The sequence below is a fragment of the Cornus florida genome, unplaced genomic scaffold, assembly GCF_030987335.1.
Source record: "Cornus florida cultivar Cherokee Brave unplaced genomic scaffold, ASM3098733v1 CherokeeBrave_3.0.0_Hap2_Chr10, whole genome shotgun sequence".
Taxonomy (NCBI): Eukaryota; Viridiplantae; Streptophyta; class Magnoliopsida; order Cornales; family Cornaceae; genus Cornus; species Cornus florida.
Window position 1 is genome coordinate 109,553,871 of NW_026775580.1, and position 22,809 is coordinate 109,576,679.

Consider the following 22,809-nt stretch of genomic DNA (forward strand, 5'->3'; position numbering starts at 1 on the left):
GTTTTACTGTTTGTATTGATGTTGTCTTCAACGAACTAAAAGAAAACAGAACTCCTACAGCCATCTTAGGGTTTTGTCCATACCTTGTTGATTGGGATGGACACATGTTTAGGTCATTGTTTGGTGCATAAAATGTTGCTGGACATTGTTTGGCGCCATTTTGATGTTGTTGGGCATTGTTTGGTGCTGTTTTGATACAGACGATCTTATTGATAAGGTTAGAAGACCGTGTGGCATATTTATTGGTTCTACATTATCAACAACAAAAAATAGTTAAAACTAAGCCGTTCAAGTAAGGGATAAATGGTCTTTTTTTTTTTTTTTTTTTTTTTTTTCATTAACGGCTACTGACGGATAATTAGTGCATGCAACAAATTCATACTTGAGGAGTTTTGCTTACTTGAGGGAGGTTTATTGCAATCCGGTCATATTTTAGGTTTAGTGCACTTTATCCTAAAATATATATATTAAATAATAAATCTCAACATACTAAAATAACTAATAATATAGAATAATAAATCATTAATTAGAATCAAAAGCAATCTTATATATAGAAAAATAAATATTTTTCAACACGAAAACATAGTTCAAGCAGTGATTATAAAAAAGAAATAAAGCATTGTAATCTGGCGCAAGTCGAAACAGACAGGGATCCAACGTAATAAATAAATAAGATAACATTTGCGTTATTCATGTAAGTATATTTAATACATTTTATATTTTATTTTTTGATTATTTAGAATTGGAATTTTTATTTATATTTTTTGATTATTTAGAATTGGAATTTTTATTTATCCCTGAAAGTCAAACAAATTATTTAGAATTGGAATTTTTATTTATCCCTGAAAGTCAAACAATTTATTTAGAATTGGAATTTTTATTTATCCCTGAAAGTCAAACAAATTATTTAGCATTGAATTTTTTTTTTCGGAAGGTACTTATTTAGCATTGATTTCTTTGCAATGAATGTGTAGAGAGAGAGAGAGAGAGAGAGAGAGAGAAAGAGAGAGTCTGTAGCCTGTAGTACCCATATCAGTTTCTCTCTCATATTTAACTGGTCTTACATTTTACTGTAAACCATCCTCTCCTATGCTTCAACTCTCAAACAAAACCATCTTAACAAGTCCTTAGTCCTCACTACACAGCTATACACATATATTATATATACATGTATATATATAGATATATGTATATATAGTTGTGGCTTACCTCCTTCCACTACCAAGTCTACCATCCAACATACTAGACTGAGCATTCTCAAATCAATGGCTAATTCAGGCCTTACCACCTTGTTTTATTTACTCATATTGTTTGCTCCTACATTTTGCAGCTCAAGCTCCGATTTTATTCAGCCGGAGTGCTTGAAAGTTCCCATGTCGGAGTTCGTGAGTTCGTTGAAATCGACGATCGACACAGTCCAACAAGTCACCTCCATCGTATCCCAATTCGCCGGAGCATTCGGCGATTTTCGCCTCTCCAATGCCATCTCCGACTGCCTCGACTTGCTCGATCTCTCCTCTGACGAACTCAGCTTGACTCTCTCTGCTTCTCAGAACCCAAACGGTAGTTCTTGAACTCTTACCCTTTTTGGTTCTGCCCTTCTCTTTACAAAAAAAACCAAGTGACTGTAATGTCTCTATTACTATTTATTCATTCTGGGTATTTGATATTTCAGAGAAATATTTTACTTTAAAGGTCTGGTTTTGTAAATTAGCCCACAACCTCTGCAAATACTCTGTATTTACCTTCTTTTCTGTTTTGGTTGCTCTGTTTCGTTCCCTTTCTTCTCAAACCCATGGTTTTCAGTACCATCTTTAATTATCTATCAGACTATCACAATTCAAAATTGATAATACATCTAACTGCTATGTCGTGAAGTTCTTGACTCAATTAATGTTAGTGTGTGGGTGTGAGAGAGAGAGGGTCTACATTAGCCACATGTTCTGGCTCTAATCAATTAGCAGTTAAATGTATCCTATCACATGGCCCTATCTAATTTATAAGTGCTATATTGCTTCTTCATAATCATATATTGGGTCAACAATAGTGAAAGTGATACAAAAATGTTATCTTTTTACAGGTAAAGATAATAGCACAGGTAATTTGAGTGCTGATCTGAGGACATGGTTGAGTGCGGCACTCATTAATCAAGACACATGCAATGAAGGATTTGAGGGTACCAATAGTATTGTCAAAAGTGTGGTTGTAGGAAGCCTCAGCCAACTAACCTCATTAATCACCGACATCCTCACCATGGTAAGCCAAGTTCCAGATGCCAAATCCAAAGGTGGTCGAGGTGGCGGCAAGAGTGGCAAGGGTGGCAATGGTGGTGGTCATTCAGGGAGGAATCTTGAGGGAAATGACCATTTTCCTTATTGGGTGAAACCCGATGACCGGAAACTCCTGCAGGTGAATGGGGTATTCGCGGATGTTGTAGTGGCTGCAGATGGGACCGGGAACTTCACTAAGGTCATGGATGCAGTAGCTGCAGCCCCGGATCACAGCATGCGTCGCTATGTCATATACATCAAGAAGGGCGTGTATAATGAGTATATAGATATCACTAAGAAGAAGTGGAACCTTATGATGGTCGGAGATGGCATGGAAGTCACTGTTATATCTGGTAACCACAGCTTCATTGATGGATGGACTACCTACCGGTCTGCTACATTTGGTAAGATATCTTAATAAATTTGTTTTGGACTACTTAACCCATTCAATACTGACAAAGATTTGTGTGCTTTCATCAATATTGACTACGATAGGATAGGTTAGTAATTCGCAGAACCAAACACCACTTTCTTGTCACCAACCTTTGTGCTCTAAATCCTTGGACATAATAACCAACCCGGCCAACTCCATTAATTCAATGTGGTGGTGTTGCATTGTTTGTTTTCCGTGGTGATACAACGTTAGTGTTGGATTTTAATGTTTTGTCAATCTGGTTATACGGTTACAGAGCTGGCAATTTATAATAGCCCCAAACTGTTGATGAATTCAAACCTTTTCATGCCAATTGAATAGAGTTGGCCCTGCTGAGATCTGTTCAATTAATTCAAATTTATTAATTTTTAATTTTTTACTCTGTTTTCGCTAAAATAAGTAGACAGGCTGAATCTTGGTTGAGAAATTTTCAGCTTAATTGCCTAATCTCAAACCGAGGTTGCATGGACATTATGTTAGTTCAGATGTTCGATCTCTTCTTTGAGATTGGTTGTTCGAGTCCTATTAAGAGCAATATTGTGAGTATGTGTGCTTCTGCTTGAACTTTTGATTAAAAAAATGTAATCATCTTACTGAATCCCATTTTGTGGCAAGCTATGGGGTGGGGTATGTGGGAATTTGCATCGCCATGCCGTATTCATGGCGGGGTGCTTGTCCACCAGGCAAAATGGTCTGCAAAGGTCACATGTATTTCACAAAACACAAGATCATTCTCATGTTGCCTTTTGGAACCAGTCCCACTCCCCTATATAAAAAATTATGGACAATTATTACTCCATTTTTATCATGCTAGCATTTATAAGGATGATTAAATTTCTTTGGATATTACCATTGATTTTGAACAGAACTAATTTTATAGTAGATGATGTTTTAATATTCATAAGAATTAATGCTTACGGTGGATGCCACATTTTTTGCTTTGTTTTTGTTTTGGCATGTGACATCTCTGCAGCTATTAAAGGCCAAGGTTTTATAGCTCGAGACATGACATTCGAGAACACGGCAGGCCCTCAGAAGCACCAAGCAGTGGCATTCCGGTCAGACTCTGACCTATCGGTGTTGTTCCGATGTGCCTTTAGGGGTTACCAGGACACTCTGTATGCACACTCAATGCGCCAATTCTACCGAGAATGCCAAATAACTGGAACCATTGACTTCATATTTGGTGATGGCACTGTTGTCTTCCAAAACTGTCAAATTCTAGCCAGAAAGGGTCTGCCAAATCAGAAGAACACCATAACAGCTCAGGGCAGGAAGGCCCCAACTGAACCCTCAGGATTCTCTATCCAATTCTCCAACATATCAGCCGAGGCAGATGTATTAGCTTCACTGAATTCAACCCCTACGTACCTCGGGAGGCCATGGAAGCTATATTCAAGAACTGTGATTATGCAATCGTACATGAGTAATGCCATTAGGCCTGAAGGGTGGCTAGAGTGGAATGGAAACTTTGCTTTGGACACACTGTTTTATGGTGAGTACACGAACTATGGACCAGGGGCTGGCTTGAGTGGTCGGGTCAATTGGCCTGGTTTCAAACCAATAAACAATTCGGCTCAGGCCAACAACTACACAGTGGCTCAATTCATTCTGGGAAATTCCTGGTTACCTTCAACTGGTGTCAAGTACACTGCTGGATTGGGGGTTTAAGCAAACATAAAAATAAATAAATAATAATTTTTTTAAAAAAAATTGCTTCATTAGTTAGTGTGTGTATCTATTCACCTGTTCTGGCTATCTCATCTTTGTTTTTTTGGGTTATAGAGTTTGGTGCAGATGTCAGTGTAATCTGTGCTTAGCTAGATGAGAATTGATTTGGAGTGACCCTGTTCTTTTGTATTGCTTGTACTGGCTCTGATAGGTAGATATATTTCATCAAAATATATAAAGACTATTTTGTTTGTGTACTTTTAATCAAATCTACTCAAGGGTGTGCTATTCAATGGTTGTGTAACGCATTATTTCCACCAAAAAGTGCATGTGTTGCGGTATTTAAGATTGCTTTTGAATTGAAAGAGAGGGTTGAATAAAGGAAAAGGGGAGGGAGAGCTTTTTAGGGGATTGGTTTTAAAATATAAAGAAGACAGGGAGTCTTTTAATGTGGAAGTTAAAGTGACTTATGCATATGGTATGGAGACTTGAACTTGGGGCTTTGGACACAAGCACCAACTTCCTACCACTTAGACTTTCACACCATATTTAAATTATTTTAAAAAAAAATTACTTCCTAATTTTAAAAAAAGGATGACTACAATCTTCCTCCTTTTACTGTTTTTTTTTTTTCCAAATTAATGACTACAATCTTCCTCGGCACATCTTACCTACTATTCCCTCTGTCCCTGTTCATGTTTAGAAATTAGAGTTTTTAAGAAAATATGCAATTGATTTATTATCCTCTTTTTAAAATTACCAACTTATAACTTTTACTTTAGATATATATAGTTATTAAATTTGAAATTTTTTGAAAATATAAAGGACAATGATAGAAAGATAAAGTTTATTTATTTTGACATTTTAAATGGACAACTAATTTAAATCTAAAAATGAGACAATGGACTACTAATAGGAGACCGAAGTAATAAAAAACAAAAGGTGCTCATTGTATAAAGTGATTTTAATAAATAGTAATTTCAGCAGAGGTCTTGTGCCTTTGTCCCTTGTTATCTAATGTAGCACTCTAACAACACCATGGGTCAATTGATAAATCAAAAAGTTGTTACATATTCCCTTCGTCTCAAAATAAATGTTTCATTGAAAAAGTTAATGTATTATTTTTTTTATAATATTACTAATTTAACTTTCTTGCATTGAACTTATAAAAAATAAATTATCACATTTTTAAACTCATTAAATATTATTTAATAATTCATTCACTATTAATATAATAAAATTATTTTTTTAAAAAACATGATTCTTACAAAAGGATACTTAATTTAGAACCGATGGAGTAAAAGTTAGTAGTAATTCTTAAAAAAGATACTTAATTGTTATGTGCAATAATATATTTCTTTTCTTATTTGAATGATATCATTGACTGGTACGCGGATATACAGACTATAATTCACCTGGTCAGTACTTGTTTTTAATAAGGTAGTCTAACTGTCAATTTGGGGGTCCCGTGGAGATCTGTCGGTTACCAATGTTTACAATATCAAAGTGTATATCTCAAAAAGTACGATTTCTTCAAGTAATCCGATTTTGACATTCAACAACTTCTTACAGTCTCACGAGTGTACATCGGGCTTTGCTTTATGTATGATCTTTTTTTTTTTTTGGTTTAATTTATGTATGATCTTCTTATTAGATATCTATGTACATATCAAAGTAGACGGCACCACATATAAGACCTATATATATATATTATATGTATATATGTATGTGGTCTTGACTTACGAACCTCTCCCATGCAATTCTGTTGGTACCAGTTCCAGCAGCATCACCGATCCCCTCCATTTCTTTCTAAATGTCTTTTTCCAAGCTGGAACCCTCTCTAAGCTATATATTCTTCAATGTTGAAGGCTTGACGCTAGCTCCATATATATAATAAATACAAAAAAGAAGATATAGACTGCAAATATGTAGCTAGGCTCCACGAAATCAAAACCAAGATGGGTGTCTTGTATGAAGAGACTGATCACATGGTAGGACCTAGAAACATAAGTGTGGGGGCAACTGTAAAATTTATTTATTTTATATATATTTTTTTTCAGTAGGATAACAATGGGATTTTGTAAGTATATGTTTATATTATTAAGGTATAATGCAAATAAAATAATAAAAAATTCAATGGGGACAATCCCCAATTAGCTAACAATGGGTCGAATGTGTCAAAGTGTTATACACACACTTAAATTACATCCTTTATAAAAACTTGCTAGAGTAAATCAATGAGGAATAATTAAGATAGTATTAAATTATGTATTATAATAAATTATGAATAGGCCAGTAGCCTAGCGTATCAACTATAAGAAAATAATAATAATAATAATGTATTATAATAAACTCAAATTCGTAGTCATTTTAGTAATTATAATTAAATAATTAAGATAAAAGACATGTAATATTGTGAATTCAAATCTCATTGTCACACACTTATGGTTGATGGAAAAAAAAACCAAAATGCAGCACTCACCGACAAGAACACATGGATGGCCTAGAATCCACGTCGGCCCGTTTGAAACTGGTGATTATTATTGAATTCATTATTTATTAGTTACTACTTATAAGCATGCAAGCAATTCATTACTTTCCACTCTCTTTTAAATAGGCACATCAGAGTGGGAGAATTTATTAATTGTAATCGTTATACAAATTTTTTTTTTAGATTATTACTGTTGTGGTGAACCCCACCTAAATCATAAAAACTAAGCAGGAAAAAATCGTCTCCAAGTCATCTCTCACTGGAGACTGTTCTTGGAGGGGTAAATTGATGACATGACCCTTTTAGTAAAAATGGTATTTACTTTGAAGGTGAAATTCAAATTCCCTTCAAACCATAAAACTAATTTCCCCCAAAATTTTATTCTATATCCTCTTGATATTTCATTATTTCACTCTAGGTCTCTCTCCCACTGAAATTGAAGTACTATACATTCCAGAAAACAATGGAGCTTGGCCGAAAACAATGAAGCACCATCATTAATTTCGCCGGACATTAATGATGTGAATGAAGCTTGGCTGAAAATAATGGAGGTTGTTGGGTCTAGTTTGGTTGCCGATGTTGGGAGGCTCGTTGACGGAACAGAGAGCTTGTGATTTGGTCACTGAAACTTGAATCAAGTTTCTGGGTCACCGAACAGAAATCGGCGTTGATTGTGAATGCTATTATTTGATTTGATTTTTTCGTTTTTTTTTTTTTTTTTTGTCGGTAGTTTGATGCTATATTGTAGGGAGATATGCGGGAGGGTGGCTTGTGGATTTGAAATTTTTATTTTTTTGTATTTTTTTTTAGTTGAATTGTTGATACCAACTAATTGAGGCAAGATTTGGAGGAGTAAATGTTTTGAGGCTCAGTTGCACAAAATTTGCTTTTTTGTTTTGTTTTTTTTTTTTTTTTTTTTTTTTTTTTTTTTTTATAATGTAATTACACAAAATTTTAATTTGTCAAAAGATTGAGATATAATATAATGCATATACACAAAAATTTCCTTTGGTAATGACAGCTTTTAAATAAGTAGCAAAAATTCGTTTTTTTTGGGAATGTAATTACACAAAATTTTAATTTGTCAAAGATTGAGATATATAATGCATATACACAAAATTTCTTTCGATAATGACAGCCTTTAAATAAGTAAATAAAAAATAAAAAAATAATAACATGCTAAACAAACATATCTTGAACACAATAAATTACGTAATATTAAACAAACATATCTTAAAAATACAACAACAATAATATATATAACATATATATTATGAATTTTATAATACAACAATAATATAAAAAGGAATGGGATAAAATAAATCCATTAACTTTCTTTTATGAGTGGAAGATTGTCCAATTGTAAAAGTGAAAACATGTTACACAACTTAAGCTTAACATGTTTCAAACGTAAATTATATTTAGTATCACAAATTATTTGTAACACGTACCACTTATTATATAAATTAATGTTTATAACACAATGAATATTTACCTATACATATCTTGATTTAAAATTGCTATTTTACTTCATTGTTGGCAAAATAGAATTTTTTATTTTTTTATTTTTTTCAAAATAAAATTTTATTAATCAACAACCGAAGGGAAGACATACTTTGTGAAGTAAATTTTTGATATGTGTTAAGAAAATATTCTGATACAATATTCAATTCATACAGTAAGAACTTGTGATTCTTATTTATTGTACTCTAAAATTCTAAATTTACTTTTTGATATGTGTTATGAAAATATTCTGATACAATATTCAATTCATACATGTGATACATGTTGTAAGAATTTAATATTTAATGCATATACACAAAATTTTCTTTAGTAATGACAACTTTTAAATAAGTAGCAAAAAGTGAAAAAATATTAACATGTTATTTAAACCTATTTTTCAATAAATAAGTTATTATCTCATATTTCCTCCCAAAATTTGATCACCATCTTTAAATTCAAGATCATTATTCATTAATTACCAAACTAGAATCATCTCTCATGGTGAGTATACATCATTTCCCCTGATTGATTTTGCAGTCAAAATTGTACCACGACAATTAAAAGAGGAAATCATTTTTCAGTTAAATGAAAAAAAATAGGGAAATAATGTCAAGGCAAACATTGCCTTATCGAACCAGGGAAATAATGCCAAGGCAAACATTGTCTTAACGAACCAGACCCAGTTCTCTCTCCCCTGTCTTTCTTCCCCAAATCCGGTTCTCTATGCGAAGAAGAAACCATGGATTTTTTGTGGTCACCATCCTTTATCAGACAAATCAATTCTACTTTAAAGCGTGAATATATTTATGGGAATAGGAAGAAACATAAAATCAATTGAAATCAATTCCATTATTTTACCTTGTCAATTCCATTATCCACATGGGGATGAAGGTATTTGGTGTTGGTGAAAAATCAAAGGAGGATGAAAGAGGAAGAAGAGAACAGAAGCATGACGAGAACGAACAGAAGAGGAGAAGTAAAAGTTAATTAAGTTTTTACTGAATTGGGTCCCATGTATGACTGAATAAAATATTTCTGTATATAACTTTTGTATATGGCTCCAGTGAGAGGTGCCATGGAGAGGATTCGCGCCCTAACTGAGCACCATCTCGTGGTTCTCTCGATGAATATATATCACATGGACTTTTATACGTACAGAGGTGTGCCCATGAATATATATTTACTAACGTGGTGCTTTCAAATAAATGCATACTTGGCCTCTCATAATATTTTCTAATTATAAATAATTTCCAACTTTCTATTAAAAATACACGACTTTCTTATACTTTTTTTTTTTTCCTTAAACCTTTCAATATTATATTAAACTAAGCCCACTTGCAATAATAGATAATATATTCACTTTACTTTAGAGTTGAAAGTTTTTAAAATTTTGCCTTAATGGTTTTACTATATATTTTTTGTGTGTTTGTTATGGAAGTTTGATAAAACAAAAAAAAGTTTCTTTAAATAACTAATTGATTGATTAATTTCAGGTTAATTGATTATACGATGGTCAAGCTATCAATTTTATTTATTTATTATTATTATTTTTTCTCTTCTTTTAATTGATACTTACACACATGCCTCCACCGAGACTTAAACTGTAGTCAAGCTACCAATCTATAATATATGAATTTTATTGTCTCAAAGATAATTATTTGGTCTTTTGTAATAGTTATTTGGTCTTTTTGATTAATTTTTGTACATATTTATGTCATTTTTTACTTAGATATAGTTTTTTTTTTTTTTTACACAAATTAGCTAACCATTGGTTTGATAAATTTTTGTATGACTATAATGGATTATATATATATATATATATATATATATATATATATATATTTGGCTTAAAATAATTTTTTATTAATTGTAAGTTCCCCCCAAATCATAGAAACCTGACTCCGCCCCTGCTAGCATTGTTATCAAGTAGTAGCTAATTAAATGTTTAGATGTTTCAGCCAAATAAAATATAAGAATAATTATGTATACATAGAGCTTTAGATTTTTATTTATCATTTTATGGAGTTAAAGTTACTATGTTAAAAAAAAAAAAAAAAAAAAAAAAAAAAAAAAGGTTGACCAAAATGTTAATGTTCATTTGTCTAAACCTAAACCATTGTTATTATTTTTTTAGGCACCATTTTTGTATATATAAGTACCACTCTTGTATACATAAATAGTGGTACTTACATGTACAAAAGTGATACATAAAAATAATAAAAATAATTTAGACAAATGAACAATAATTTTTTATATTTACGTCACATATTGACCAACTCCATTTTTTGAAACATCTTACATAGGGGTCCAAAACACACACGCGCGCGCGTAATTATCCCTTCAAGATATAGTTGAGAATTCATGCCGATAAGTGGGCATTTATCAGTTCAAAATATGCACCAGGATTTAATGTGGGGAGCACTATGTAATACTTTATAAATTAATGAACCAGCCTAGGCAAGAGGGATTTTTAGAGAAAAATAATAATTTGAAGGGGGCATTATGTAATATACAAATTATATGAGGTATATATATATATATATAAATTTTAATGGGCCAGCTTGGGCCTTGGGCTGGCTCCGTCACTGGAATTCTGGAAATAGACCCTTCAACCTTGTGTCAGTTGGTTTTAATTTGTCAAATACAGCTGAATTGGTTGGTTTTATTGGAAGTTAATTATATCGTACATTTTCATTTTTCTGTGATATTCCAACTGGATGAAGCCAATTTATAAAAGGTTAGTTAAAACATACCAGATAAAATTGCTAAGAAAGTATATTACTTTTTAGCATATTGCAGCGGCTGGACACCAGAGTCAAAGAAATTAAGTGATACTATAGGCATGCACGTATGGGGGCCATTTTCACACACAGACACAAACACCCAAATAGATGATCGTAGAAAAATTTGTATGCATATTTATCTATTTGACAACTACGAATATCAAAGAAATTAAGCCTTTGTAGTAAAATATTTTTTTATTTTCTGGTGTTTGGTTGTCCTAAAATATTTAGGAAAAAAAAAATATTAAAATTTAACAAAAATAACTTATCCATCAATTTTCGACAAATTATTTTACATTCTTCGCTCGATAGATTCGACCCCAACCTCGACGAAATTCTTTGCCAAACTAAAAATAAAAGAATAGTTTAACATAAAAATATTTTTTAAAAAGAATATTTTATGTTGAGAATAGAAAGTTCTGTATGTATATTTATGTATTAGATAACTATTGAATCTAATCGTGGAGGGGAAAACAATTTGCTGGAAATGCGGTTTAAAAGGAAGAATCTCCTTCACCCATTGTCTAAAAGCATATAACTGAATTTTGAATAGGAGTCCTAAAAATTCTCCAATCCAGACCTCCTATGGTGACAGGAAAGTTGTCTTTGCCAATGGGTTGAAATCTTTCAAGCTGTCTTAATTAAAAGAAGAAAAAAATACAAAAAAATAAAAATAAAAATAAAAATAGGATTAGCAAAGAACGTACACAATAAACAAATTGTCTTAGCCTCTTTTGCTCTCTGCCTTGGCTTGAACCTAAGGCAGAGATCAGCTCTCTGCCTAAGGTGGTGCACTGCATGAAAGCATGGCGTTTCAGGATTTCGATCACATTTCAGAACGCCGTAGAAATGAAAGGAAACAAAAGGAGAGAAAGAGGATTCTAATTATTTCAGTTTCAGTCGTCGTCCTCCTCCTCATCGCCGCTTCTGCTGCAGCTGTTGTTGTCAATAAAAACCAAAAGGAATCATCCCATTCTTCAGAATCTGACAACCCTTCTTCTTCATCTTCATCTTCTTCTTCTTCATCTTCTTCTTCTTCTTCTGATTCCGTAAAACAGGTATCAAAATCTCAAAAGGCAGTGAAAACAATTTGTGCACATACAGATCACACAAAAACATGTGAGGACAGCCTCTCACAAGAAGTGGCTTCCAGTGCCTCTGCATTCGAACCCAAAGACTTTATGAAGGCTGCAGTCTCTGTGGTGGCGCATTCGCTCAATAAGGCCATGGATCAAAGCTCCAAATTGAAAGCCAACACGCCCGAAGAGAAAGAGGCATACGAAGATTGTATGACGCTCCTGAAAGATGCCACTGAAGAATTGAATAGTTCGGTTTCAAGTGCCGGTGTCAATAATATAAAGACGATCTTGTCAAATGCTCCTGAATTGAACAATTGGCTTAGTGCTGTGATGTCTTACCAAGCGACATGTATTGGTGAGTTTCCTGATGGAGAATTGAAGTCTGAATTGGAAAAGACCTTGACCAATACAACTAAACACACCAGCAATGCTCTTGCCATTGTCTCAGAATTGTCTGCTATTCTCGAGACATTCAATACACCCGGAAATCACCGGCATCTTCTGGCATCAGGGTCGAGCATGCCTTCTCTCGATGAGGACCGCCTTCCTACGTGGATGACTGCTGAGGATCGGAGGATTCTCAAGGAACGTGCCAAGGAACCCCATCAAGATGACCCCACTCCCAATGTGGTGGTTGCAAAAGATGGTAGCGGAAAATTCAATTCCATTAATGATGCATTGGCTGCAATGCCAGAAAATTTCCAAGGAAGGTATGAATGTTAATTCCAATCATATATCATAATTCATGATCAAATTCATTCATGGTAATTGTCATCATCATGTATAATTGTAGCACCACCACCACCATTATTCCTATTCTTATAGTATCTCTATTGTATAATAATCAAGTACTTAATTATGATCCATTGTTGGAGAAACTTTTTGAGACCTCACTTGTACTGATGTTAAAGGATTCATTTATTGAATTCTTCTTTCTATTCAATATTCATCCATTCTGTTTCAATTTATCACAATGCAGGTATGTCATATACATTAAAGAAGGAATTTATGATGAGCAAGTGACAGTGACCAAAAAGATGGAAAATGTTACCATGTATGGTGATGGATCCCAAAAGACAATCGTCTCAGGGAACAAAAATCCCGGAGATGGAGTTGGTTTTCTTCAGACTGCAACTTTTGGTATGTTATTCTAAATACACAACAAATTAGCCTCTAAAATTATGATATATAAGAATCCCACTTTGCAATTGTCTACTATGTACCTACTCTCTAAAGGCCAGTCTAGCTCACAATTTTTATCCGAATTGATCACTCTTGTGACACAGTGAGGTTAAATGTCATGTATGTCTGTGAACGTGCAGTTAATTTGCGTATGATTACCTAAATGATCATTTTTATTTGTTTGCAGTGGCAATTGGAAAAGGTTTCATGGCGAAATCAATGGGATTCAGGAACACTGCTGGTCCGGATAAGAAGCATGGAGTGGCCTTAAGAGTGCAGTCGGACCATGCAATTTTCCAGAATTGCCGTATGGAGGGGTACCAGCACACCCTGTATGCCCAAACGCATCGGCAATACTACCGTAGCTGTCTCATCATTGGAAGTGTGGACTTCATTTTTGGCGATGCCGCGGCTATCTTCCAGAACTGCATTATCCATGTCAGGAAGGCTCAGGACAACCAGGAAAGCACAATTACGGCCCAGGAAAGAGCTGACAAGCGTGAGACCACTGCAATTGTTCTGCACAACTCTCGCATTGTACCAGACGACGAGTCTGGGGCAGACAAGACAGACTTCAAGAGCTACCTCGGGAGGCCAGGGAAGGAATGTGCAAGAACCATTGTCATGGAATCGGATCTTGGTGGTTTGATTGATCGTAAGGGATGGCAATCCGAGGGTGACTTTGCTATCAAAACAGCGTATTTCGCCGAGTTTAGCAATAAAGGGGCAGGGGCAGACGTTAAAGGCAGAGTGAAATGGCCTGGTTACAAGGTCATTGACAAGAAAGAGGCTGAAAAATATACAGTAGGTGCTTTCATACAAGGAGATTCTTGGTTGAACCAGGCAGGTGTTCCTGTTCATTCCGGACTTTTAAACTGATCAATTAACCTCGTTTGATGTCAACATGGTCAAATGTTTGATAAACTAACATTCAGATTGAGAGATTTTTCATGGAAACAGAGTGGTTTCACTCATTCTCAAAATGGTTTCATTGGGTTTGAAATTGGAGAATATTTTTGTGATGTGTTTTAGTGTATGATCATAATGTTGTTTCTGTAGCTCCTCTTCATTGACAAACAAGTTAAAGAAAACTTTACTGTCTACTATATATATACTTTTTATCATTTTTTGTTTGGTTCAATTGACCTCAAAAGCTTGAAATAGGAGCTTTTCAACAAAAGGAGACCACCACCAATTTTGGAGCATTAAATCTATAATCGTGCCATCTGCCCAATGCTGTAATTGTGCGATCCAGAGGAAAAGCTTGGGGGAAATTGTGGTCATTGGCCGGCCTGTCTTATGAATTCAAATAAATTAACTCTTCGTTGGATGATGTCTGGCCTGCCAATATTGTACTGATAGGGGTGGGTTCTACATTAGTATTTGGACAAATGGAAAAGTGAGACCAATTTGGGACTTTCTTTGTTAGTATCGCTTTAGAATATGTCATATAATAATATAGAAAGTCAACTTAATGTTTATTATTTTTTTTTATTACAATAAATGTCCATTGTCAAGTTCACACCCAGATTAAAATGGTCTTATTAATAAAAGTTGAAGATTACACACACCAGAGCTGTCAAAAGACAAAGATAAAAGTTTTGGCAGATGGACTCTATTACCAATAATCTTTTGTGTGAAATTTTAATCGTTGGATCATCTTTTTAACACACCTGTATAACGTTTTTCTTTTGTGGACAAGAAAGTAGAGAGCTCGCGAATATACTTACACCATGTTGAACTCAATTGTGGTTTTCACCTTTAAAATTCATTGGCTGACTTTAAAATTATCATGACGGTCGTTAGGGTCCAAAATGTAGCAGCTCATCATCACTTAATCTTCACCAATGTAAACTTGGTCATCCCTTCATGAAAATTATTCTTTAATTAGAACCAAAATAACACCATCTCAAATTACTCATATATATAAACAAGCAATCAAACACCACCATAACCACGGCAAGAAATTAAATTAAATCATGGATTCAGTAGCCTTCAAGAGCTACATTAAAGCCAACGAGTTAGAAGAGCAAGCTTTTCGCATCAAGACTCGCAAGCGTCTCATCATCATCACCCTCTCCACCATCGTTCTAATCACACTGATCATCGTTGCCACTATCGGAACTATCACACGTAGCAGCAAAAGTAGCAGCGACAGCCAGAGTAATTCTGCGTCTCCGACGAACGACGACGTGGCCAAGTCCATTGAATCTATGTGCAATGTAACCCACTACCCAGACGCCTGCTTTTCAAGCATGTCTTCTGATCTCAAGATCTCGTCCACAAACCAAACCTCGCACATGATCAGTACTGATCCACAAAAGCTCTTCATGTTGTCCCTCCAAATTGCACTTAACGAGCTTGTCAATCTATCTTCTTCTTTGCCTGAAATTCTCACTCCCTCCAATGTGCATCACGATGATGATCCAGTATTACTACAGCACGCGTGGCGCGATTGTCAACATCTCATTGAGGCCGCTATAGATCACGTTAACATGTCCATCATGTCAATGAAATCGTTCACAACGACTAGTATTATTGATATCAGGACGTGGCTCAGCACGGCCATTACTGATCAAGGGAGCTGCTTGGACGGGTTGGAGGAGGTGGGACCGCTGACTATGAGACTCCAGGAAGATGTGAGGATTGCAATGAAGAACTCTACTGAGTTCACAAGTAACTGCTTGGCAATCATTTCTAATATACTCACCATCTTCCCGGATTTTCAAGTCCCGGTATCTAGGAAATTGCTTAAGGCTGAGGTTGGTGGAGATTACCCCAATTGGGTTAGTGGGGGAAAATATCGGAGACTGCTGCTGGAGGAGGAGGAGGCGGTGATGGAACCAAATGTGACGGTGGCCAAGGATGGGAGTGGGGACTTCCGGAGCATAATGGAGGCAGTGAATGGGGTTCCGAGGAAGAGCGAGTTCATGTATTTGATCTATGTGAAGGAAGGGGTGTATGTGGAGAATGTAGTTGTGGGTAAGGATATGTGGAATGTGATGGTTTACGGTGACGGAATGAATAGGACCATCGTCTCCGGCAGCTTGAATCATGTAGATGGGGTGCCCACTTTCAACACAGGCACATTCAGTAAGTTATTATTCCCTTCAATTGAATTAGTTATTGTAGGCTTGTAGCAGTAGTAAGATTGTCTATGAGCCTAATTGGTACTGTTGTTAGGAATTAAAAAAATATTTTCATTAATAGATCTGTCAAAAAAATTACTGTCAATAAAAAAAAAACATGTTAGATGTTTGATAACATATTATATAATAAGTATTTTTTTCAATTAAATTTATTTATTTAGTAACAATTTGTTTAAATAACAACTTTATTAAGGCAGAGATATAATTGTCCGTTACAAAAATAAAATGGACAAAATTATCAAATGAAAAAGAATTATCTAAAAATTCTATCTTCTTTCAAATGACAGTTATAAAAGTTGTCAAATGAAAATTCCATCTTCATTCAAATGACAAAAATAAAATGGACAAAATTGTCAAATAAAAAATCTTACTATTTTCATGTACCATTTTTTTGTGCCGACCATTTTGATAACACGACATGTACAAAAAATAATATCAGCATATATCTTGTACATAAGTGATATTTACATAAACAAAAGTAATACTTAAAATAATTGCAAATAGACCAAGATGCATAATTATTAATCCACTTGTCACTATTTTTATTTTTCAATTCACAGTAGCAGAAGGGAGAGGTTTCATTGCAAAGGGCATGGGCTTCATGAACACTGCAGGCCCACAAAAAGAGCAGGCCGTGGCCTTGCGCTCATCCTCAGACAAGTCAGTCTTCTACAAGTGCTCCTTCAATGCATTTCAAGACACCCTCTATGCCCACTCCAACCGTCAGTTCTACCGGGACTGCTATATCACTGGCACCGTTGACTTCATCTTCGGCAATGCCGCCGTTGTTATACAGAATTGCACAGTCCAACCGCGGCAGCCCAGGCCCAACCAGTTCAACACCATAACGGCCCAAGGCAAAACCGACTCAAATCAGAACACCGGCATCTCAATTCAACGGTGCAAAATCACCCCGTTCAACAATCTAACGGCTCCAACCTACCTTGGCAGGCCCTGGAAGAATTTCTCAACAGCCATATTCATGCAATCCAACATCGGAGGGTTCATAAGCCCTGCAGGATGGATCCAGTGGACTCCAAATGTTGACCCACCTAAGACAATATTCTATGCAGAGTATCTGAATACAGGGCCTGGGTCAGGGTTGGATCAGCGTGTGGATTGGGCCGGTTATAAGCCCAATATCACATTCAAGGAAGCAGCTAAATTTACTGTGGAGTCTTTTATTCAGGGAAGTGAATGGTTGCCTCGTGCCACTGTAACCTATAATACAACCTAAAACCTGAAAAAGAGCAAGAATTTCGTCTCAAAAATACAAACGCACATATATATATACACACATTTATATATTTGTGCTATTGATTATTACATTGAGCAATAAAATCAAATATAATATGAATACGACCAATATTATTATAAAGACAGTAAATCCACTATTACGTTTTGAGGTCAAAGTGAAATCTAGTACTTAGTTCTTTTTCTTTCAATTAATATCAATTGGGTATTGGTGTTTCAAAAGTCTCCTTTCGAAGTCCTGGAGAGATGTAGAGTAAATATGAACCAAAACTTTGAGATAATACTTGAAAATGCGCTTCCAAACTTTGAACTGTGGTCCATGTACTATGGATTTGGCTTCGTATTGAGAAACCGTTGATAATTGAATGAAAGACAAGTAGCATACGTGTATAAAAAGGGTGTGGTCCCACAGCCATTAGTGCCACTAAGAAGGACATGACTAGAACATTGCCAATCCATACAGAGGAGATTAAATGGAAGAAAGCAAACATATGATACAAATATTTACATATTATATATATGCTCTCATATAAATATATACATATTAGATATATATATATATATGCTCTCATTCATAATACAACCTAGCTAGCTATTATAGATTTGATGCATGTCTTCATGTACTTCATTGAATATGATATTTGTAGTAGTGGCACTGCAGGCCTTGGACCAATTAGAGTTTGTCTATAAGCTTTGTTTGCTTCCACAAGCTTTGTTTTCTCCAGAATCACCACATATTTAATTCAGAAATTGAAGGCGTGCGTTAGACCCACATCCACAGAGTAGACAGACGTTAGCTTTTTGTTCTCTAGAAATGAAATTCTAAATTAAAGCTAACACATTATATATATCACGAGTCTTGGCTTCAATTGCATTGCATAAATCCGATCAAATACAAACACAAAGAAGAGTTTAGTTTGAAACAAAACAAAATTTCATAAATTAAAAGAAATCATTCAAACACTTATATATTATCCCCTCATGCTGCAAATGTACAAGCAAAAAGTGCACACACACTACACATACAAGAGAGATGGCTTCATATGAATTAACTTTTAACGGATTGATGGTTTTGTTTTTGTTGATGGTTTTTTTGGCAATGCCAGGTACAGCTGCAAGGTTACATGGCATGGCTAGTACTACAAATAATGGAGAAGATTTAATTACTACGACGTGCAACAACACACTTTACTTTGATGAATGTGTATGTTCGCTGAGGTCGGATCCTTGGAGTGAAACAGCAGATATCAATGGGCTGGCTGCCATTGCACTCAATCTAAGCATTACTGAAGCAATGAAAATACTTCCATTCATTATCAATTTGAACAACACTCTTGCTGTTAGTGATCCACAAACCGAATTCGAGTCAAGATGCTTAGGTGAATGCATAGGTGAGTATTTGGAAGCTGTTGAATATCTACAGGAGGCAACACAAGCTTTGACAGACAAGTCTTATGATGAAGTGAATAGATTGGTGACTGATGCCATGACAGATTCGGTGACCTGTGAGGACGGCTTCGCGGAGGGGCCGGACGGCCACTCTCCCTTCACTCACACAAACCAGTATTTCGAGAAGTTGTGCAGCATTTTGTTAGCTATCACTAAACTTCTCACTTGATTTTTAATTAGGAATTTTTACATAGTTTGTATCCCTCTTAGGCAATGTCCTTTTTTTTTTTTTTTTATTCTCCTGTTAAGAACTTGATGAGTGGTAATGATTTCTTAATCCCAACTTTGGGAGAAAAGAGTAGCATGAGTGGTGTAGGTCTTGTGGACTCAACTAGTAGCTAGGAATTTCACTTGTCTCTTAGAAATTTTGAATTTTTTTTTTTTTTTTTTTTTTAAGTAGAGAAAATACCATTGAGTTATAAGAACTTTTACAATTTAATGTAAAGAAGATACTACTAAATTACAACGACTTCTGTATTTGTAAAGCATTTTGGGTGATATAGCATATAGAAAAAAAGAAGAAAAATGCAACCCAAACTCTCATGAGAAATCTAATCAAATTTTTGCTGCATCTGCTCCTTGGATTCTTTTAATATTTAAAGGAAATCTAATTATGTCATAAAAATAATTACCATATGAAAATTGTTATGTGTGAGTATAATTAATTTCCCACGTACTGTACCTTTATGTGGAGCACTTAATTGTTACCAAGGTTTTGAAGTCTCCATTTATTATTATTATTGGCTAATTCACATATTTAATTTGAAGCCAATTTTTTTCATAAAAAAAATTGTACCTTTTTTTCAAATTTGAAAAAAAAAAAAAAAAAACCCAATTTTTATATTGTTATAACTTCCTCATACAAAATTTACAAAAAGAAAACAAAACAAAATAAACCTCACTTTTTCACCAATTAATAAAAATATCAAAACACCCTCTTTTTTTGCTTTCTTCTTTTACTTTTTCTTTTTCTTTTTTTTTTTTCCTTGGTTGAGTTTGACCAAAAAGTATCCAACTTATTCTAACCAAATTTCACGTTTTTTGGATTCGAACAATTGGAGTAATGTTAAAACAAGGAAAGGAGACACATAATTGGCTTCATTTTGTATACTAATTTTCTAAATTGACTAAATCATAACCCCTTTTTTTTTAAGGTGACTAAAATCATAACTATTGAACGTAATAACATTACAATGCCACTAATAATTAAATGGTAATATTCTGAAAAATATCAGCATTCTCCTTAATAATTGTCGGTCAACCAGTGATTTCTATAAAGTGATATCACTTTCACCAAGAAATTAATTACAACTTTGGACCACTGTCACTGCTTTTGTTGTTGTTTTTCCTTTTTAATTAATGGTCATTTGCATATTTTATTGGGGGATTAATGCCCTCTCTCAATCAAATACATGTGTTGATGGCCATTGGCGTGATAAATCGTGCATCTCATGCACCACCACCAATAGGTCCACCACACAACACCGTGGGTGTGACTCATTTACGGTATGACATGGTAATGGGTTTTTGGTTTTGTATTTTTGTTGTCAAATTAGTGAGATGTTTGATAATATTTGTAACAATTTGCTTACTCATTTTTGCTACTGATCAATTGTATCTTCTAACTAAACCTACCCTAAGTATTACAATAGGAATGACAATATGACTCCTTTCGTAGTTACCCGTCCTGTTTAGTCCCTTTTTTTGCAATTTTAGGGGATCATTTAACTTATTTGGACAATAATGGTTTAATGTAATAAAAACCCACGCGAGTTTGGTGCGAGATACCCTTATTTCATTAGTATATATATTTTCCGTATGTATGTTAAGTACTCTATATAACAATATTAAAGTAACAAATGAATTTGATTAGAAGAAAGTTACAATTGCAAAGAATTGAAGATGAGGGGGAAAAAAAAAGAACAAATGTATTTCAACAATAAATAAATTATGATTTTAAACTTGGTGGGGTGGATACCCACGGGGTAAAAATGTTAACGGTTGCGGAAATGAGGTGAAAAGTCCTTCCATTTTTACGGGTTTGAGTTAGGACGGGAGCAAAGTTTTTAAACAATTGCAGGGACAATTTTTAAACGGTTGCAGAGGCGGGGGCGGAGAAAAGTACACCTGCCCAAACTCACCTTGTTGCCATCCCTAATTACAAATATTAATGGATGAGCATCTTATGTCCAAGTGTACACATTTTAGTTCACACACAATTATTCGCGCGCACACACTGGGCCCAACTTGGCTTCCAATTTCTTCTTTGGAGGGCTTGATTTGAATGTTCACCATCTTCAAAGAAATTGCGAGAATTCTACATGATTGAGACAAGGATTGAGACAAGGGGAGACAATCTCTTAATTCCAAACTCTGAAAGTTCTCCAAGAGACTAAATTATTGTTTGCAGAATAAATAAAAATTATAAAAGGATTATTAAAAATAAATAGTGTTAATAACTCATATTTATCATTTAATAGAGTCAAAGTCTTATAGTTTCGAAAAAGTGAAATTGACTAAAATACTGACGTGGACATAAAAAAAATACTATTTACTCTCATTGAGGTATCACTTTTTGTTCACGAAGGTACTACTTTTTATACATCAGGTACCATTTTTGTTTTGAACATAAATGTATCACTTTTATTCACATGGATAACATTTTTTGTACATATAGTTACTATTTTTTTTTTTTGTGTAACACAAAAAGTAGTACCTTCATTCAAATAAAGTTGTAGTTATATGTTCACAAGTAGTACCTCAGTGAGGGTAAATAATGTTTTTTCATGTCTTTATTTTTTAAAAAATTATGAAACTTTAATTCAATTAAATAATAAATATGAATTATTAGTATCATTTATATATAAATAATATAATAATTACAAATATAAATATATGGCGAGAGAGTATTAGTAATACATTTTATCTCGCGAATTGATATTGAATGCTGCCTTTAACCAAGTCAATAATGAGTAAAATTCAAACAGTTGTTGTCTTTACAGCTGTTTGATGAACACTTTTATAAGTGATGTTATATTTGAAGACGATAGGTTTCAGAACAGCTGTTCTACCTACATTTTGTAGAGAGGAAAGCTACCGTTGGATGTGGAAGGCTGAGTATTGTTAATAGTTTGAGGTCCAGTTCTAGATATATATTCCCTCGTGGCAGGGCATTCTCACATGAGACTAAAAGGTCATTACTCTGTTTTTGACTTTTGTTCTGCTGAATAAGCCCTTTTAATTTGTTCTCCTGGCCCTCTGCCTCTTACTTTTTGTCTGGTAGAGTTAGTGGATTCATAGATATATCACTCTTCTCATTCTTGTTGAAGATATGTTCGGTTACATAGTATTGATGTTTTAAAATTAAAATTTTATGCAACTGAACATAAATTAGAGGTACTATTACATAGTAAGTTCTCCAAAATATTTAAATTATTTTTCTCTTAAAGCCTTGTTAATATACTATGTGTTACTCGTCAAAATAAAGAAGGCCGAATCCTTTTTCGAAAAAATTATTACATAATTTCGAAATTATTGATCCCGAA

General features: G+C 34.3%; 4 protein-coding genes across 4 annotated transcripts; all 4 read left to right on the forward strand.

Annotated features, from left to right (window-relative positions):
• Window positions 1-969: 969 nt before the first annotated feature.
• On the forward strand, window positions 970-4,643 carry LOC132276995 (pectinesterase/pectinesterase inhibitor PPE8B-like). Its single transcript, XM_059778683.1, has 3 exons — window positions 970-1,563; window positions 2,081-2,674; window positions 3,677-4,643. The coding sequence occupies exons 1-3, from the start codon at window positions 1,266-1,268 to the stop codon at window positions 4,372-4,374; spliced, it is 1,590 nt and encodes a 529-aa protein (XP_059634666.1). The 5' UTR covers window positions 970-1,265; the 3' UTR covers window positions 4,375-4,643.
• A 7,142-nt stretch (window positions 4,644-11,785) lies between these two features.
• LOC132279802 (probable pectinesterase/pectinesterase inhibitor 13) lies at window positions 11,786-14,421 on the forward strand. Its single transcript, XM_059781845.1, has 3 exons — window positions 11,786-12,940; window positions 13,210-13,370; window positions 13,600-14,421. The coding sequence occupies exons 1-3, from the start codon at window positions 11,958-11,960 to the stop codon at window positions 14,289-14,291; spliced, it is 1,836 nt and encodes a 611-aa protein (XP_059637828.1). The 5' UTR covers window positions 11,786-11,957; the 3' UTR covers window positions 14,292-14,421.
• Window positions 14,422-15,391: 970 nt separating this feature from the next.
• On the forward strand, window positions 15,392-17,798 carry LOC132279963 (pectinesterase 3-like). The gene is made up of 2 exons (XM_059782041.1): window positions 15,392-16,505; window positions 17,122-17,798. The coding sequence occupies exons 1-2, from the start codon at window positions 15,392-15,394 to the stop codon at window positions 17,796-17,798; spliced, it is 1,791 nt and encodes a 596-aa protein (XP_059638024.1).
• Window positions 17,799-18,374: 576 nt separating this feature from the next.
• Window positions 18,375-19,547, forward strand: LOC132279803 (putative invertase inhibitor). Its single transcript, XM_059781846.1, has one exon. The coding sequence runs from the start codon at window positions 18,849-18,851 to the stop codon at window positions 19,431-19,433; it is 585 nt and encodes a 194-aa protein (XP_059637829.1). The 5' UTR covers window positions 18,375-18,848; the 3' UTR covers window positions 19,434-19,547.
• The last annotated feature ends 3,262 nt before the right edge of the window (window positions 19,548-22,809 follow it).

What these genes read in the sequence shown, in the direction of transcription:
- LOC132279963 (XM_059782041.1), top strand. Translation starts at nt 15,392, where the DNA reads ATGGATTCAGTAGCCTTCAAGAGCTACATTAAAGCCAACGAGTTAGAA. An exon ending in TTTCAACACAGGCACATTCA is followed by an intron (nt 16,506 to 17,121) that starts GTAAGTTATTAT and finishes TTCAATTCACAG; the next exon opens with TAGCAGAAGGGAGAGGTTTC.
- LOC132279802 (XM_059781845.1), top strand. Translation starts at nt 11,958, where the DNA reads ATGGCGTTTCAGGATTTCGATCACATTTCAGAACGCCGTAGAAATGAA. An exon ending in CCAGAAAATTTCCAAGGAAG is followed by an intron (nt 12,941 to 13,209) that starts GTATGAATGTTA and finishes ATCACAATGCAG; the next exon opens with GTATGTCATATACATTAAAG. An exon ending in TCTTCAGACTGCAACTTTTG is followed by an intron (nt 13,371 to 13,599) that starts GTATGTTATTCT and finishes ATTTGTTTGCAG; the next exon opens with TGGCAATTGGAAAAGGTTTC.
- LOC132279803 (XM_059781846.1), top strand. Translation starts at nt 18,849, where the DNA reads ATGGCTTCATATGAATTAACTTTTAACGGATTGATGGTTTTGTTTTTG.
- LOC132276995 (XM_059778683.1), top strand. Translation starts at nt 1,266, where the DNA reads ATGGCTAATTCAGGCCTTACCACCTTGTTTTATTTACTCATATTGTTT. An exon ending in TGCTTCTCAGAACCCAAACG is followed by an intron (nt 1,564 to 2,080) that starts GTAGTTCTTGAA and finishes ATCTTTTTACAG; the next exon opens with GTAAAGATAATAGCACAGGT. An exon ending in CTACCGGTCTGCTACATTTG is followed by an intron (nt 2,675 to 3,676) that starts GTAAGATATCTT and finishes ACATCTCTGCAG; the next exon opens with CTATTAAAGGCCAAGGTTTT.